At 39.7% G+C, this 19,574-nt stretch overlaps 1 protein-coding gene across 2 annotated transcripts in view; it reads right to left on the reverse strand.

The window, feature by feature from the left end:
* Positions 1-1,510: 1,510 nt before the first annotated feature.
* RCBTB1 (RCC1 and BTB domain containing protein 1) overlaps positions 1,511-19,574 on the reverse strand; it is a 53,289-nt gene continuing 35,225 nt past the window's right edge. For both annotated transcript variants that reach the window (XM_029936797.1, XM_029936796.1), the window contains exons 6-12: positions 19,433-19,540; positions 18,679-18,821; positions 17,280-17,470; positions 13,353-13,479; positions 11,309-11,460; positions 10,441-10,571; positions 1,511-3,881 (exon numbers count right to left, since the gene is read on the reverse strand). In XM_029936797.1, the coding sequence (XP_029792657.1) occupies positions 3,741-3,881; positions 10,441-10,571; positions 11,309-11,460; positions 13,353-13,479; positions 17,280-17,470; positions 18,679-18,821; positions 19,433-19,540 (993 nt within the window). In that variant the 3' untranslated portion in view covers positions 1,511-3,740. The remainder of the gene's footprint in view (positions 3,882-10,440; positions 10,572-11,308; positions 11,461-13,352; positions 13,480-17,279; positions 17,471-18,678; positions 18,822-19,432; positions 19,541-19,574) is intronic.

A 19,574-nucleotide genomic window follows, 5' to 3' on the forward strand; every position in this document is an offset into this window, starting at 1 on the left:
TGGAGCCTGGCTTGAGATCCCCTCTCCCCCCGGTCCCTCCCCCTGCTCGTGCTCTACAATAAAACATAAAGTTAAGATGGTAAATTTATGTATGTTTTACCACAATAAATAAGAATTCTGAATGTAAAAAAAATTACTACAAAAGCCAGGGCTCCATCCCAGATGCACTGAATGAAGATTTCTTCTGGTCCGGGTGACAAAAGTAACTCCAACTTCCTCTCCTGATATTACATCCCATAGCCAAGCTTATCTGAGTTTTGATGTTATGATTCTCACGCAGGAGAAAACCTTTGTCCCCCACTTTACCTTCAAATTTCATCTGTCATTCCTGCCATGGGAGGTGACTTGGCACATGGAGCAACGTCTTGTCTGTCTGGGCAAACTATTAAAACAAACCTGGGTTTGTACTTGTGCTACATCACTTACTACTGAAAACATGTAAGCAAATTGCTTAATCTATCTGAGCCTAAGTCTACCTACCTTATGCCACATGGTACAAAACACGGACACTAAAGAAAATACGTGAGGCACAGAGCATAATGTCTGGCACGATGGGAAATAAATGTACACACACACACACACACACACACACCCCCACCCACCCCCTTCTCTCCTTGCCCAAGTTTCCTCCTAATGGGCCCTGGCTTATGTTCTCCATTCCAACCAAACTTGGTAATGGTAAGTTCCGGAAGGCTCATCAGCTACCACCTCTAAGCCTTTGCTTGTGCCACTTACCTGCTGTTTTGGAATGAGCGAGAAGGACATTATCTTCAGAGCATCTATTTTTCATAATAAGCTATCAAGTTTTCTCTTGCCACCTATTATGAAAAGTTGTTTATAAGTATGTTTTTACGTTAAGTCCTCAACTTCTCTCTCCTAATAACTTACACGTTCCTCGAGGATAGGGACTATGTCCTTCCCTTCATTTCTAAGTACAAGGATCCAGATGCATTTTTCTGCTGTGTCAGTTCAACTGTTTTATCATTCAGGAGGAATAAAACCGAAAGATTTCTATGGGAAGAGGGGACACAGCTGAGAAACAGCTGACCTGGTCACTGTGGTACCTGCTTTCAGCCTGATACCTGCTAAGAATCATAGTACCAATTTTTTTAAATTGTGGCCAAATATATATAACATGAAATGTATCATGCCAACGACGTTAAGTGTGCAGTGTAGACGGCTGCATACACTCACGCTGCTGGGCTCTCTCACCACCACCCGTCTCCAGAGCTCTTTGTACTGAAACTGTATCCATGGAACATTATCTCTTAAGTCCTCTCTCCCACCGCCAACCTCTAGCAACTAGCACTCTGCTTCTGTCTCTGAATGCGCCTGCGTTGGTTACCTTGGGGGGGTGGGATCACGCAGTGTTTGTCCTCCCGTGACGGGCGCACTTTATGCAGCAGAATGTCCTTGGGGTTCATCCAGGTGGTAGCAGGTGTTAGAACTTCCTTCCTTTTTAAGGCTGCACATTACTGATTTTTGAGGGGGAAAAACAACTCTGCACGTATGTCTTGACAGATTATTTATTAATATGTCATTCTAAACATTACATAAATACAGCCTATATACTAGAGTATCAAACATTGTTCCAGTAAGAAGTTCAAGAGTACATTTAGGGTTATCTTAAGAAATACTAATACTTTGGCTTTCATTATTACATCAGATGAAAAAAAACAATTCAAAGAACGGTTTTCATTTCCTATGATCAACAATAAAACCAAGTAGAAAAATAAGAGTGTATTAAAAAAAAAAGATACTCAAGTACTTTTCAAAGAACTTATTTCCATTTTCTTCACTACACACACTCATACAAATTACTCAGTGATCTGAGAAGTGGTTCTTTACCTATATAAGGAACCTCAACAAATATCTGTTGAATGAATAAACAATCTATGGAAATGGATCTACTACTTTAATTTGTGCTTTTTTTTTTCTTTAAGTTTTTTCAAGTAAGAGCAATAGTAAACATACCGCAGTTCTTGTTTTGTCCAGATCATAAGCCTATAGAACAGTGATTGTTACAGACACAACCCATCATAGCTAATAATCAAATTAATGTGCATTTATCAACCTAGTAAAAATTCTATCATGTTGCAGAACTAATCCTAATTAGTAATTGGGCTTCAATCACTTATGACATGGTCAAGAAAAGGGAGCCAGGACCTTCTAGGTTTGAATTTGTCTCACTTATCATCGAATTCCTATCTTGGGGCCCTCACTCCCACCCAAGACCCTAGACACACTTAGAAACACTGCTAAAAATAGTAGCCGCAGTGTATCTTCACCCTCTTCTTAATTTGGCTCTGAAATGTGTTTGGGCTCCGAGTTCAGATGAGAGACCTTCCAAACAGGAAACGGCTGACTGAGGGAGTGCCCACAAATGGAAATGAATCCATGAGCCAGAGAGCAGAACTAAGCTTTGTTCTTACAGCAAGCTCAACAGACACACATGATTAAACTCAGAGTTGAACACTCTTCTTCCAAAGGTCATGTTCAGTAATCAGACCAAAAAAGAAAAGAAAGGAAACAAAAAGCAAAACTGTCCTTAAAAGGATCCTATTTAAAAGGATCTTTTCAGAGAAATCATAATTTTGACCCTTAAATTAAGGGTCAAAGTTAAATTGTACTAAATATTATACCTAACACAATCAAAAGATGAGGAAATAAAAAGCAAAAGCTGAAGCAGCAAATAAGCAAATGTGCAATACTTGGTCTACAGATAGAAGAGATTAAACAAATTCCAAGAAGTCCTACCAGAAAGTTCGTTTTAAGAACAACTTCTGAGTCAGATGTAGTGGATCTGATGATCTAGCAGCCATAATTTAGGAAGGCAAGTGTATACTGAATATGCCATTACTTTCTTCTCATAATTAGCATTTTGGGGGAAACGGTGGGGGGTCAAATTTAAACTTCAGTTCTCAGACTTTATCTTAATAAAAACAAAACACTGTTGGATAGTAGTGGAGAGTCTAACTTATAAAATATTGACCTCTGCCCAAAGTTTCTTTCATTATCAACTTTTTACAGGTAGTCCTAAATTACTACTCTTTATGGGCTTAAGTCTTAAGAGAAATCTTGGCTAACCTACAAGTTTATCTTTACATAATCATCATCTTAATAGGTTTAACTCATATTAAACTAAATATTGTTTTGATACAACCGTGAAGTTACAAAAGGTCCTCAGTAGTGCAAACACAAACAAAAGCCTCAAACTATCTTCACTACACAGTATCTTCCTTCACAGTCCGGCTAGTGAACTAGCAACTAATGCAGCCTTTCAAAGCCCCAAAGTCAGCATCTTTAATTCAAGGTGGGGCCTCTATGTCTAGCTCACAATTCACAGACCATCTGTTCCTGGGGTAGAAAGGGTTGTTAATATGTGAGCCAGGAGAATTACCGCAAACTTCTCCTTTCCAAGTTCAGCAGTTCCTCAAATCAAAAGCAAAACAAAACAAAACAAAACAAAAAGAGACGACCAGCTAAACTTTCACCTCTTTACGATGTTCCAGCCGAATTAAAGTCACATTTAAAATGCATGTATCTGGAAACAAGAGTTGTTTAAAACGGGTTCAGGAAAGCTGAACATCCTTCATACATTCCTACATGGAGAACAGTGTCTCAAGATGTGAAAAACAAGCTGACGGGTTTTTACCTGCAAAATTAATCACCCGCAGAGCACAAAGCAGGCACCATGGCCCGGGCCCCAGAGCACTCGCAAAACCCAGCAGCCTGGGGCTTCAGTTCTTAAAGGCTCCACATTTACTGGCTTTAGCAATGAATTCCTTTAGCAGAGGGCCATCCATTTGCCAAAATGCTGCAGTCTGTGTAACTTCTGTCAAATGATTGATGCAAAACTTAAAGCAGAATTCTTCTAAATCCTGGACACACACAACAAAAATAAAAACAAGAAAAGGCCTTTTTTTATTAACTTTGATCAAATTACTTCTATCCAAACCCCTCATCCCCAATCTTTCACCCTCCCCTAGAAAAGATATTTGAGACCAGAAACCTCAAACTAAGCAAACAAGTGACCGTACAGAAGTAGGCATCAGAAAAGCACGTACTATTGGGACACCTGGGTGGCTCAGTTGGTCGAGTGTCTGACATCGGCTCAGGTCATGATCTCACAGATAGTGAGTGTGAGCCCCGCGTCAGGCTCTGTGCTGACAGCTCAGAGCCTGGAGCCTGCTTCAGATTCTGTGTCTCCCTGTCTCTGCCCTTTCCCTGCTCATGTTCTCTCTCAAAAATAAACATTAAAAAAAATTAATAAAAAAAGAAAAGGACGTACTATTTAGTCACAACATAGTAACCCCCGCAGCTCCCCAACCTCAAGTCTGACTCTTTAGAACGTACAGCCCAGGGGGCGGGGGGGGGGTGCGGGGGGACACAGCCGGGAGGCGGGGGGGACAGCCTCCACATGGCTGCCTCACAGTCCAGTCATGCACAAAAACTTTAACAAGCCGAAAGCATACGCCTGAAACTAATACATTATATGTCAATTCTTCAATAATTATTAAAACCAAAGCTGAAAGCAACTTTAGTCCACCCTATGTTTTATCACAGTAAAGAAGTCAGAGAAAAGAATTAAGATGTGGGTTGTTTAGCTTAAGGAAGACTTTTTAAGAAATACAAAAGTGATGAAGAGATGTCCTAAAGAGACACATTAAAAAAGATAAAAAATCCACGGACCTTAAATTCACTTTCACACTCTCCAAGATAAAAATGCCTTCATTGTTAAAGCCACAAAGAATGATACACTCCAACTCTCACACACTAATTTCTCAGTCCAGAGGAGACTAGTCAGACTGGAGTTTTCACTCAGACAAAAGGAAGTCATCAGCTACGGGCATTCAGAAGTAATATATACAAGTGGTAAACCAGAACAACTTAAAAATCTATTTCCGCTAATGCTAACAGAGCCTTTCATCCCTAGCAAAACACTACTATGTTTGTTCCTTGAAACGCTGGAACACGTATTTATTAAATCAGTTAGGTACTGGAATGTATACAAAGACTGAATACAAAGGCAAATCACACTAAAAGCTCTTATCACAAATACCTTGATTTTTATAACTTTGTCAGCTACATTGAAGGTCAATACTCAGGGTTCTATCAAACCAGGAACTCGACAACATTTAATCTGCAGCGTCTTGGCTTCATGTTTCTAGCCACCGTGAAATGAGAATGTCACACAGAGTGGGGAAGGACCCACACAAATACAGAGACATGTCCCCTTTCTATTCTCTCATTGCAGACCTCTTCATACAAATACCTCCCTATTCTAAGGGTCCGTCTGTCCCTAGCTGAATGATGTCCTCTTCCAGTCATATAACCAGTAATGTGTATCAGCCAGCTGCTGCCAGAGTTGTTTCTAGATAATTTCACAATGCATTTAAAATATTAGCACAATATCTAGACTGTTTTTAAATAAGAGATTCCCAGTGGGCTGAAGTACAGCTGAATGTTCTATGTGTTATAATAAACTACACTAAACATTCCCTCTCAATTATTGAAGAAAAAGCCCTGCTCCTGGTATAATAACCCAAATATTAATAAAGAGCTATAGGGACTAAAATATATTCCACAGGGAGAAACAGTCATCTTAATCTTATTATTTCCATGTCTACAAATGTGGAATTCAAGATCTTCAGAGGTGAGACGAGTTTATCCAGAGATTATCTTCAGTATAAACTTTAAGAATTTTCTATATAGCACAGGTACACAGGTGGCGCCTCTAGTTACAAATCGCTTCATACATTCACGAAAACAGCTCTACCAAACTGCCTTCCCTTCCCTTCCAATGAGTCTGAATTGGTAAGATGGCTCAGTATGCAAAAATTGTTTAGCAGTTTCAAACATTAAAAGTCTAACTACAGAATCCTGAAAATAACCTAAATCTGGGTTGTTTAAATAATTGTTATTTAATAACTGACTCTTGCTTAAGGCAGATCTATGGAAAAGGAAGCACTGAGGGCCTGTGGAGACAAAGAAACTGGATATGCAAGTTCACATGCATGAACCAGAGTGACACAGACACGCAACCCACTTAACAGCGAAAGCCCTGAGCCAGCCTTCCTCTGATGTGTGAACAAGACCAACATTTTCCTGATATTTCTTAAATATTTTAAGAACCTACATGATCTGTTCACCTCATTCTGCAAATGATCACATCTTCAATTACCCAATGCTTACCCAACTAATGAGTGAACCACACAGAACTGCTGGGCTGTATATAAAACATTTCTAAGAAGAGCAAGAAGGATTACCTGACCAGTAGATGAAAAACGTTCATAATAGAATGAAAGCATCTTCTTAAGGCCCATGGAATACAGAAGTGAGAGAGGGTTTACGTAAAATCAGGGGCTCTAATACAATATTTTTGGTATATCAGAAACTTATTCCATATTTATGACATTCTGTGGTGAAATTATTATCAAGTAGTTCTGAGGTAAATCAGGTAAAATGTTAGATCTGTTGTAATAAGCAAGGAAAATTAAAATAAACTGCTACTCTAATTTATAAATTCACTCCAAAATTTTCAATGTTTAAATTATTCCAATATTTCTATACTCTGAAAATAAAATGTTCTTCTTTTCCACAGATCATCTTTACTAACAAAAATATAACACAATCGACGGCCTTAATATGCACATTTTTAAAAATGCTACTGCAGCCTAAATGGAGTTCTTATCGAGTCCTAAATCCCCCAAAGCTAAAACAGTCAAACGCTAACTTTTCTAGGAAGGGCACTTGGCCAGGATGAGACAGGCTCCCTGTGCCACAAGACCCTGTTGAGACACATTCCAGATGACAAGAGATTGTGGAGCACACCTAACTCTGTCCAAACTTGTTGTTAAAGTCGTAACAAAACAAAACCCCAGAACCATAAGTTTAGATTTTATTTTCTAGTATATCAGGTACAAAATATTCCAGATTAAAGTGGCCCTTGGATTTTAGAATGTACTTAAAAATTTCTACTTTACAGGACAAAATAAAAGGGACTCTCACTAGCCAAAAAATATTTTGGCTAGTATAGTCTACTGATCATGGAAAACTTTTAATCTTAGAAAGAAGAAGAAAAAATGCTGACCATTTGGTTTTAGCACAAAACTTTCAATACCCATATCCCAAACTAATTCTGGAATTGGATTCCTGGCCTTATATTTATTGCTTCCCACCAAGAGCAAAATCTTAGGACGTCCGTTGCTAAGCAAGAAGGATTTTTCTGGAAAACTCTCCACTCTGGTTCAACAAATAGTACTTCTCTCTCAACTATTTCTCCCAATGTTCAAATACACTAGGGGGTGCCTGGGTGGGCTTGATTCAGGATTCTTGATTTCAGCTCAGGTCATGATCCCAGAGTCGTGGGATCAAGCCCCACGTCAGGCTCCATGCTGAGCGTGGAGCCTGCTCAAGATTCTCTCCCTCTGCCCCACTTCCCAGCTCGTGTTCTCTAACAAACAAAAAGCCAAATACACATAGAAAACAAACATTACCTGAAAAGAAACAGCATAAATAGAAACATTTCAAAATCTGTGTAATGAGATACAGAACTATCTTGATACAGTGTTTTGTTCACATTTTCTCCCTTCAGGGCAACATTTATTTGAGTTTGTCCTGGAGGGATTCTGACTTCAGAATTGGCTCCTCTGCCAAGTCAGTCTTCAGTTAAAACTTGGAAAGACTGACATTGCATTCAGAATGCAAGCGCTCCATAACAACCAGAAAAATCTTCCTAACTCCTGAGCCAATACATTTTTGTTGCTTTTATGTGTGTATTTGCTGCAAAGCTACCTTTTCAAAAGGGGTCATGGGGGAACTGCAAGAACTTACAAAAAGAGAAAAAATGTGAGAAGGTAGACTCCATCTTCCTAGCATTTCAACCACAGAATGAAGGAAACGTCACCTAGTCTCCCTAAGTAGAGCTTCTGAAAGTCCGTATTTTGGTGGTAAATTTCCAATCTTAGTGGTAGCTTCCCATCAACTAATAGATACAGCAAGTAGATTTTATTTTTACATTCTAAACACTTCATTTATTTACTTACTACACTCAATTGCATTAAGTGAAATACAAGGTAAAAGGTATATTAGTTAATTACAGAACTCCTAGAAGAATCCAAAGAAAACACAGCCTAGAAAGAAAGAAGTGATTCTTTCTTTTTGTCTTCTATGTTCCAATTTTTCTACATTGAATGCATAATATGTGGGGGGAGGGGTTGGAGTTTTATGGTTTCCTTCCTTTTTTAAAAAGCACACCTTCAGAGCACCTGGGTGGCTCAGTCGGTTGAGCATCCAACTTCAGCTCAGGTCTTGATCTCACATTTGTGGGTTTGAGCCCCGCATCAGGCTCTGTGCTGACAGCTAGCTCAGAGCCTGGAGCAGTCTTTGGATTGTGTGTCTCTTTCTCTCTGACCCTTCCCTTGCTCATGCTGTCTGCCTCTCTCAAAAATAAATAAAAACTTTTAAAAATTTAAAAAAAAAGCACACCTTCATGGCAAGGTATTTCAAATATATTCACTCATTCATTAAACTCAACATATATTCTTTTTTTTTTAATGTTTTATTTATTTTTGATACAGAGAGAGACAGAGTATGAGAGGGGGAGGGGCAGAGAGAAAAGGAGACATAGAACCGGAAGCAGGCTCCAGGCCCTGAGCTAGCCTTCAGCACAGAGCCTGATGCAGGGCTCGAACCCATGACGTGAGATCTGAGCTGAGCCGAAGTCAGAGGCTTAACCGACTGAGCCACCCAGGCGCCCCTCAACATATATTCTTGAGTGCCAACTATATGCTGATACTGCGATCAGAGATTTGCAGTCTTGAGGAAAAGATGGTATCTAATGTTATACTCAGTATGAGAAAAATGAAAACTAAAAAAGTGACCAGCTAGTATGGGTAGAAATGGCATAAGGTTTTTTTCCTGTAACCTTACGGGATAGGTTTTAACTTCAGAAATTTCTAGCAACTAGAGCTGAGATGTTTGCCTCTATCCAGGTGGTTCTTATTGGTTTTAATCAGTAATGTCCTAATCCCTAAAATACAGAACTCATTAGCAGTAAGGAGGAGAAGGAAAAGATCCAGAGAAGATGCTATAAGTGAATTAACAAAGGCCTTGACCAATTTAAAATCACATCACTGGGAAGAAATGCAACCTAAAGAGAAGGGCCCTTCTAATAAATAAGTTCATGGGGTCACGAAAAAGGCAAGAAAAAAATCTAGACCTCCATTTCCTATTAGAAATAATTTACTTTGATCATCACTAAATCTGCTGTCAGGCCACAGAGAAAGTCAGCTATATTTGATCTTAGCAAATATTTATGATCATAATATAATCTCAAATAAAAACAGATGCACTTTGAAAGTACAAGAAAGATCTAATGGTCCATTTGGATCCCTAAGTGTGGTCAAGGAGAAGTCTGTCTTCCACCACATCGCCAAGGCCACAGCTGCAGGTCCCTGCAGGGGTTTGGTAAATCCCGACACCACGTACTCTGCCTTGTCAAATGATGACAAAATACTACCTCGAAGAATGGGCTAGTTATGTCATTAAAGGTGTATGCCTTGGTCAAACATCTTGAACTCTAAGGCTATTGCTCTCTACCTTTTATTCTCTATAAACTTATAAGACTGACCATACCAGCCTTTAGTTCCCTAATTATCCTTAATGTATCCTTCAGGCGGTACCAGATTCATTCAGTTCAACAAACACTTACCATGCAGTGCCTACTCTGTGCCAGGCACGGCAGCACACACAGAACAATACGGAACAGTTCCTGCTCATGAGGAGCCTACAATCCAAGGATGCTCTGATTCTTAAGTTCAAGAAAATACACCAAACACAAAATTTCAGACTCTCAAAAGGCCATTCATCCATAGGTGCTCTAGAGATACATGAATCCCAGATTAAGAATTCAATCCAGTGCAAACCCAACCATTCACAACAAGCACACAAATAAAAAGGAGTCCAGAGCAAGTTCTTCATACATGAATAATTAGGAGTTATAATTAGACAATGACAGACTTTCAGAGTGTCCACATCTATGAATCATCCAGGACCCTGGCTTACCACAGGGTAAAGCTGGGGAGACAGCACAGTGGGTCTTGAAAAAAATACACAGTACATGCTGATCTTGAGAAACATTTGAAAATCAAATTATGCCGTAGGTCTGATGGGTACTGACACTTTGTATTCCAACCTGCAGCACAGCTGCTAGGACCTCAGTTTCTTATCTTGGTTAAAAATGAAACTAGGACAACCACCATTTTTGAAACTATGAGCAAAGAATAAACAAGGCCAGGTTTCATTTTTTAGGGATCAGTTTGTTGATCCCCTAAATAGAAGTGAAATTACTCATGTTCCTTGTCTCATGCAAGTAAATGGTGGAGGGCAGAGCACAGGGAGACAGAGGGGTTGGCTTCTGTTTGCTGTTTATGTTACCTCTGCATCGTATCTGACTGCAGCAGAGAATAATGAAAAGGCATTCTCCACCGTAATTCCGCGCTTGATGATGTGCTGACAGAGCTTTTTCAGCCGGTTTTCACAGTAAGACGTGGCCAAGTCCAAAAGACCTACAAGAAAAAAAAAGGTTTCATCAAGTTTACGATACTTATAAACATATAAACATATATATTTCATGTTGGTAAAGAGTTATGTGGATAAATCAGAAGTTTCTTAGTGAATGATACTCTAAATGTTATTAAATAAATCCTCTTTTTCACTGCTTACCTCCTCCACTCCAAAACAGACTTCTCCTATACTCACTTTATACAACTTCCTCTCCAGTACAAAAGAAGGAATAAATCGAATTGTGCCCCTTCTTTTGTTTCCAAGAGGATACACTAAATGGATTAGCACCATATTAAAAATTAAAATATCTGGGGCGCCTGGATGGCTCAGTCGGTTGAGCCTCCGACTTTGGCTCAGGTCATGATCTCACAGTTCGTGGGTTCGAGCCCCGTGCTGGGCTCTGTGTTTACAGCTCAGAGCTTGGAGCCTGCTTCCGATTCTGTGTGTCCCTCTTTCACTGCCCCTCCCCTACTCATGATCTGTCTCTCTGTCTCTCAAAAATAAATAAATGTTAAAAAAAATTAAAATATTTAAAAAATTAAAAATTATTAAAAATTAAAATAAATCAAGTCACAAATAACTGTCTATAATTATGAACCATAATAACTTCTACAATACTATTTTTAAAGACATTCACTTCAAATATTTTCTAAAAACCACGTAAAAGCCAATTAAGCTGAAGCTTTTTACACTCCAGTACTGTGAGAACACGGCCCACCCGAACCGCTGGCTGACGCACCTATAGCATCTTCAGGCGGCAGGTCCACTGCATCTGTGTAGAGGTACTGGAGAAAGGCACGGTACACTGGGTAAGAAAACTGGTCTATTTCTATCACCTCCTTCATATCTTCATTCCAGTAAGACTGGAACATGGATCGAAAGTGCTCACACCTAAACAGAAGAAACAAAGTTACCTATTGAAGTTGATGAAATCAAAGAACTATTAGAGGTCTCCCTAACTAGTAACTATATTCCGGCCGCACTCACCAGGCTTGTGAATCTGTAGCTAGCACAGGCTTTTACATTTACCTTCTGAATATATCCACTTGCATTTTCTGATGGGTCTCTCCCATTAAATACTAAGGGTTCTAATCAGGGCCCAGAAGTACCTAGCCCTTCAGGTGCACCACGGTTTCCATTTGACAGTCCTCATCCAGATCAAAGATTTTGCTCACTCGTTTTTCTTAAAAAGCGTTTTACAGAAATGCATTTTAAACAATGAAATTAAAGGAAATTTAGAAATGAGAGTTCAAACCTTTGATGATATATCAACATCATTCAAATAACTTATTTGGTTTTTAATTTTCAAGTAATCAGCATATTCTTAAAACGGCTTTAAATATTAACTGGATCACATTAGGCTGATGATGATCACATTACCTCACATAATTTTCCTCCTTTTCTGACTCATCTTCAAAACAGCCATCAGTCCTATTTTGTTCCTCTGCTTTGACCCTTTCCAATCCACACAAACCTGCTACCAACTTACTTAGAAAACACATTCACTAGGAAAGTCATAGACTTTTAAAAAATCTAAGTGGGTCTTTTTATGTTATATTTGGATGTAAAAAGCCACCTGCATGCAAAACTGAATTCTAAAACTGGGTTTTCTTAAACTATATATTTCAGTTTTCAAAAATAATATTTTCAAATCCTTTTAAAACGAGATACGGTAAAAATAAACAATATTTTCAAAATCCATTCACAAGTAAAAGAATGGCTCCATCTACATAAGAAACTACTTTATCTGAGACATTAAAAGCAATACTTGTCTAGGCTAGGAATGACAAAGGGATCAGGAAACTATGCATGAAAGGAACAGACTAGGTGACCACAGGTTCACAAAAGGACCACTTCCAGTCCATCATTTCATTAGTTTGGTTCAGATATTTACTCTCTTAGTAATGAATGACATATGGCTTTTAGGTTCCCTTAAAATGTGTTATTTTGTAAAGAGATTTTTAACTACGTTTCAAAAAGGACTTGTATGTGGCCAGTTTAACTCTCTATGGTCTCATGTGCCTCGTTCTCAGTGATGACAGCCTCAGGGAGCAAGAGTCCAAGCTGTTACTAATAAATACAAAGTTCCCTCACAGTTATACAAAGAACTCCTACCATTGACCATATCTAAAGAACATTCCTTTAGTTGGGAATTAGATGTCCCTCTGGGTCAAAGGTCCGTTACTCCAGACCGTGAGTTTCCTGACTGGGAGGTAAAATGACTCTTTAGGAGGACATACACACTTTTCACTAACAACTCTCTTGTATTTTTTTAATCGTATAAATAAATTTGTCAATGGAAATAAGTATTCACAAGATCCTCATTTTTCTTTTTAATTATTGCACAAGATCCTCATTTAAAAAACAATACGGAGAGCCTGAGTGGCTCCATCAGTTAAATGTCCAACTTCAGCTCAGGTCATGATCTCATGGTTCGTGAGTTAAAGCCCCACATCAGGCTCTGTGCTGACAGCTCAGAGCCTGGAGCCTGCTTCAGATTCTGTGTTTCCCTCTCTCTCTGCCCCTCTCCCTCTCACACAGTCTCTCTTTCAGAAATAAATATAAAATACATATATATAGTCAAAACCTTCTACTACCACATTATGCTTTTTCAAAAAGGCACATGAGTGTACACTCACACAGATAATGCATGGATACTATTAGCAAAAATATTAAGTAGCGCGATTCCTCTCTACTGCCAAGGCTATTGCTTAGCAGTCGCCAAAGGGAGACTACAAAAAGAAAGTAAGGTTATTGATGTCTGTAAGCTCATGCAAAAATACCTGATTTTCAGAACAGCTTTATGGACATGGATATATTTCCCATCAATTCGAAACTTCAAATCAGCAGTTTCCGGACTATCAAATTCTTTCTTCAGTGATTCAGCAACTGTTAAAAAGTCTTCATGCTCTGAAAGCAACGACTACATTATTAGTGCAGAAATCTAAGAAAATGTACCAGAGATATGAAAGGACTTCAAAAAGATAACCATTAGTATGGTGAATAATTCAGTTTTTTTAAGTTTGTGCCTTATTGACAAATTAATTTCACCATATTAAAATGAGCTATCTTAGGTCTATAAACTACCAAAAAATATGTATGTAGCTGGAAAGACCAATTACCAGTCTTTCAGATGAAGTTAGACATTTAAAAATGTATATTTTTCAGGGGTGCCTGGGTGACTCAGTCAGCTGAGTGTTCAACTTTGTCTCAGGTCATAATCTCGCAGTTTTTGAGTTCAGGCCCCACATCAGGCTCTGCACTGACAGCTTGGAGCAAGAGACCTGCTTCAGATTCTGTATCTCCCTCTCTCTCTGCCCCTCCCTCTCTCTCTCTCTCAAAAATAAATAAAACATGAAAAAAAATTAACGTAGATTTAAAAAAAAAAGTTATGGGCAGTCCATGATTATATCACTGCTCACTTAAAACCTGATTAGTTCTCCCAATGTTTATAGCAGCACCAAAGTATGGAAAGAGCCCAAATGTCCATCGACAGATGAATGGATAAAGAAGATGTGGTATATACACACACACACACACAATGGAGTATTACTCGGCAAAAAAAAAAAAAAATCTTGTCATTTACAACTACGGAACTAGAGGATGGAACTAGAGGGTATTATGCTGAGTGAAATTAGTCAGAGAAAGACAAATATCATGTGACTTCACTCATATGAGGAACTTAAGATACAAAACAGATGAACATAAAGGAAGGGAAGCAAAAATAATATAAAAACAGGAAGGGGGACAAAACGTGAGAGACTCTTAAATATGGAGAACAAACAGGGTTTGCTAGAGGGGTGCTGGGTGGGGGCATGGACTAAGTGGGTAGGGGGCATTAAAGGCACTTGCTGGAATGAGCACTGGGTGTTATATGTAGGCGATGAATCACTGGAATCCACTCCTAAAATCAGTGTTGCACTATATGCTAAATAATTCGGATGTAAATTTAGAAATTAATTAAAAAAAAACTTGAGTGGTTCTCCTCTGGGGCTAAGAATTTATCAATTTTCCTTGACTGAAACAGAAAGAGCACCTTTGCTCAGCTTTCAGGTAGTTTCAAGAGGTTGGTAAATTCAACTTAAGGAGTGGCAAGAAACAAACTTACCACTAAAGTGACGATACTAACCAGTCATGTTCTTATGCAGAAAAACCCTTTTTCCTAGGTATGTGGACTCTAAACATCCCTATTAATCCTAAATATTAATGTACAAATAATCCTTACGTGTTATCAAAAACAGAGCAAATTTACTTAGTAACAATGTATACTCAAAGGGAACAGTTTTACAAAAACATGATCACATTGCTTGATAAGAACTGTTACATGTAAGAACTATGTCCTTATGAAAAAAGTAAAGGCACTTGTACAAATTATGTAACACTCCTGTGCTGTGTATGGACAAAGGAAAACCAGTAGAAGGTGGCGAACAGGAAAATTTTTAAACTTCCAGAGACCACTGGCGATGAACGCAGGTGCCGTGAACACAGGAGGCAGGTTCCTGTGGCCCACAGGCTGAGGACGGGACTCCATCAAAGAACTGAGCTGTGTCACTGAGCAGCCTGCTGCTCTTAGAGGAACGCCTGTTAAAATCTAGGCTGAAACTTCACAAATAAGCTCATCCCTGAGCTTTATTATGAGACTCCCAAGGAAACAGCATTCACCAAGCCCTCTCCCAAGCCCCCACAATGCAGAGCTCTCTTGGCTTTGACAGAAAGTGGACAACCTCTCAAAAGTCAGGCTCTCCCCTCACCCTGTAACCTGGATCTCTGGCAAACAGAAGAAAGGAAAGGACTCAGATGGGCAAGGAGTCCAGGGATCTGAACTGCTACCCCACCCGTCCTCAAAACAGCTTCAGTCAGTGCCTCCACGGTCCTGAGGCTTGAAATGACCCTCTTCCCCATCTTGGTTTCTGACAAGAAACCTCCCTGTAGAGAAGAAGTATTCTTCAGAGGTGTGATTTCACCATCTTTCCTCCTAACACTCAGCTGAGATCATAAACTGAGAGAGAAAACTCTTCTGACTTTCAGGGGTAGGTAAAAAGCTCTCTAGGAAATATTCTGAATGATCTTATTTCTGCCAAACTTAAAATTTAAAAATGTTACAAATTTTCTTCTGAAAAGGATGTCTTTTCAGGATTAGAATTTTGAGAGGCAGATACCTGGAGAAGCCTTTTATGAACGGGTCCAGGTTAAGCGGCACATGGGAATCTGAAGACATACACAGTGTTTGGCTGTGCACACTATGCATATGTGCGATTATGGCTCAACAGTCCCAGGCTGTGAACTAAATTCTTTCTAATCACATTCACTGCAGAAAACCAGTGTATTAGAGCTAACCTGGAAATGTTTATTTCATGTTAAATTGAGCAACAGCTTAACTCTTCCTAAAGATACCCTTGCCCCCTGAGCACAAAGACTGGTCACATGATGATGGCAAAGCCCCGGCCAGTTGGCAGATACACCCAAGCCGTGACAGGTACTGCAAGACTGGCCTTTAATATCAACTGCTAAGCAACCCAAGCCCCACAGCTGAAAAGGGCTACATTAATTTTCAAGCACAAGGCCACTGTGATCCATTTACTTCCTCTGCATACAAAGAACTTAGAAGAAATACATCAGCAAAAAACACAGAAATGAACCAGAAATAAAAGAAAAGAGATTAAACCCATCTCGTTAACGGCTACTCAGCTTTCTGACACTTTCCCATTTTTCTATCCATGGACTCCTGAAGACCACAATATTTAGGAAAGGGAGAGATTATGTAACCAAAGATGACCCTAAATTCCACTACCCTTTCTAATACCTCAGGTTTTGTGCCCTTCTGAAATGAAAGTATTTGAGACTGATGAAAGAAAAAGAAAGAAAGTGAAGTTAACATATAACCCTAAAAAGTAGAAGTTTTTAATTTTGTTAAGTTCATTTCTGGTTCACATTGAATTATGTAATAAATTTAGTATAACAAGAGCACTTAAAAACAGGTTGCTCAAATATCTGTACACAAATGTTTATAACAGCACTATTCTTAACAACCAAAAGGTGGAAACTGTCCAAACCTCCGTCAACAGATGCATGGATAAACAAAATGTGGTCTATGCATACAACGGAATATTATCCAGCCATAAAAAGGAATCGAGTGCTAACGTATATACGACAACATGGTTAAGCCTCAAAAACATTAAGTAGAAGCTAGACAGAAAAGGTCACACACTGATTCCATTTATATGAAATATCCAGAATAGGTAAATCCACAGAAACTAAAAGCAAACTACATGACTGCCAGGGCTGGGGAAAGGAAAAGGGGGCGTGACTGCAAAACAGGCACAGGGTTTTCTTCAAGAGTGACGAAAACGTTTCCGAACTTGATATGAATGGTGGCTGCACAACACTTTGAATGTACTAAATGCCTCTGAATTGTACACTCTAAAACGGTAAATTTTATGAACAGAAACTTCACCCCGATTAAAATGAAAGAGGCACCTGAGTGGCTCAGCTGGTTAAGTGTCTGACTCCATTTCAGCTCAGGTCATGATCTCAGGATTCGCGAGTTTGAGCCCCAAATCAGAATCCGAGATTCTGAGATCTGAGAATCTGAGGATTCCCTCTCTTCCTCTCTGCCCCGCCCCTGCACATGCTCTCTTTCAAATAAATAAATAAATAAATAAATAAATAAACATTTCTTTAAAAAAAGAGGTAGCCCTGAGCCTTCTCACCCACAGACAGGAGGCGCCAGGACACGGCAGGAGTGGCGAAGCAGGCGAACACGTCATCGGTGCAGGAGAAGTGAGTGAGGTGAGGCAGGACCACGGACTGGCCCCGGCACTGGCCCCACATGTACACGTGCCCGCCCTGGGTCTTGGCAGCTGAGGTGTGGGCCGAGTGGCAGGCTGCAATCTCTACTACCCTGAAAAGTTTTAAGAAAAAGGTATGTAATTTACTTATCATAGAAGCCTACAGCACAAGACATGAGGCAGACGAAAAGGTCATGCTTACAACACTGCAAAAAAACAGCCCAAGACAGAGGGACATTAGCTTCAAGTCATATGGACAGAACCAAAAGATCACAGCAAGAGTACTGTGTTTTTCCCTGGCATGTCCCCCCACTTCTCATCCTGACCTCATTCTGAATTAGGATAATACATACTGCTGAAGAAACTTGGAAAAAGGGATTAGAAACTAACAAAAATGAAGTAAGTGGACAAAGACAAATTGTCTTGACAGTTCTGCGGGTTCAGACAATTAAAAAAAAAATACTCTCTTCAATATAGCATTTCCTTGACACAAACTTTTCTCACATCCCCTAAATAAGTGATGGCCTTGGGGCCATGGACTCTGCACATTCTGATCCAAATGGACATTAAGCCAGACACATTTTTCAGTATGCTTCTTAGGCACAGTCCTATAATCACAAGTCAACACTCTAAAACTTAGTGGGAAGACCTCAAGATTTGGCTGAACAAAAATAAAGCATCTATTCCAGTGACACACATTAAATCAAATGAATATTTAAACAGAAATCTCCTTCAAAAGAAGATTTAAAAGTTGTTTTAGGGGCACCTAGGTGGCTCAGTCGGTTAAGCGGCTGACTTCGGCTCAGGTTATGATCTCACGGTTTGTGGGTTCGAGCCCCGCGTTGGGCTCCATGCTGACAGCTCAGAGCCTGGAGCCTGTCTTTGGATTCAGTGTCTCACTCTCTCTCTGACCCTCCCCTGCTCACGCTGTCTCTTACTCTCTCAAACATAAAGTAAAACATTAAAAAAAATTTTTTAAGTTGTTTTAGTTGGCAGATAGGATAAGTCTATCTATACTACACTCTGAATTTCTACACGGTGACAGACCCTATTTTACTTGCCTACTAAATGAGCCATAAGAAATCTTTAAGAATTATATCAAGATGCATTAATGCCTATCAATCACAGGAGGTTATTTTAGAAAGCCGCCTAAGAATCCTATCAACTTCATGTCCATTCTGGCTGCCACTCAAAGTCTTTTGTTCAAAATGACAATGTTAATAAACAGAAGAGTATGAAGCCAAACACCATTGCTCCAGCACACAGAGTCCCAAGTCCAAACACACACACATAATCCTGAGACATGGTACAGCCAAGTTACCTTTCTTTCTCCACCATGACGTGTGCTGGGCTTAGCAGGTTATTTTTATTGCCAGTCCCCAGCTGCCCATAGGTGTTAGCTCCCCAGGCATAGAGCAAGCCCTCATCTGTTAGTGCTAGAGTGTGTGCATAGCCGCAGACAATCTGCAAGTAAATTTAAATGGTTACCATATACAGGAAAACAGGAAGGGCAGGGAAAACATCTACTTAAAGATTACAGCCAGCTTCTGCAGAATGCCAATTCATCATCTGGTGTGGACTGACATTCTCTGGAACACTAAAAAAGCATTAAAACAGCCAAAAATTGGGTTGCCTGGGTGACTCAATTAAGCGCCTGACTTCAGCTCAGGTCATAATCTCACAGTTCATGGGTTCAAGCCCCACATCAGGCTCTGTGCTAACAGCTCAGTGCCCAGAGCATGCTTCGAAGTCTGTGTCTCCCTCCCTCCTTCTTTGTTCCTCCCCTGCTCACACTCTGTGTCTCTCAAAAATAAATAAAACATTAAAAGCCAAAAATCGAGACTACTAGATGTTCCCAATAGCTTTTTGTACTTGTCAAGACTGATGTGTCACCACCATGGTGCTCCTTCTCATCATGGGAATTTTGGAATTTAGGAAAGACAGAATTTCAAATGAGAAGGATGAAGGCATATAGCACTGTCTGAAAATTTTTACCCAAGCATATACCTCCAGTGTTTCTCCAAGTCAGAGCAGGGGAGCTAGACGGGAGCGGCAGTGGAGCCCACCACACGTACCTGGTTCACGCACACGCTGTGCAGAGCTGCCACTCTCACAGGGGTCAGCTGATTGCCATTGTTGCCCAAGCCTAGCTGACCATTGCCATTGTAACCCCAGCCATACACCTGAGAGAGAGAAAGGGAGAGAACAAGCTTTTAA

This window comes from Suricata suricatta, chromosome 4 (genome assembly GCF_006229205.1).
Source record: "Suricata suricatta isolate VVHF042 chromosome 4, meerkat_22Aug2017_6uvM2_HiC, whole genome shotgun sequence".
In the NCBI taxonomy this organism is placed as follows: domain Eukaryota; kingdom Metazoa; phylum Chordata; class Mammalia; order Carnivora; family Herpestidae; genus Suricata; species Suricata suricatta.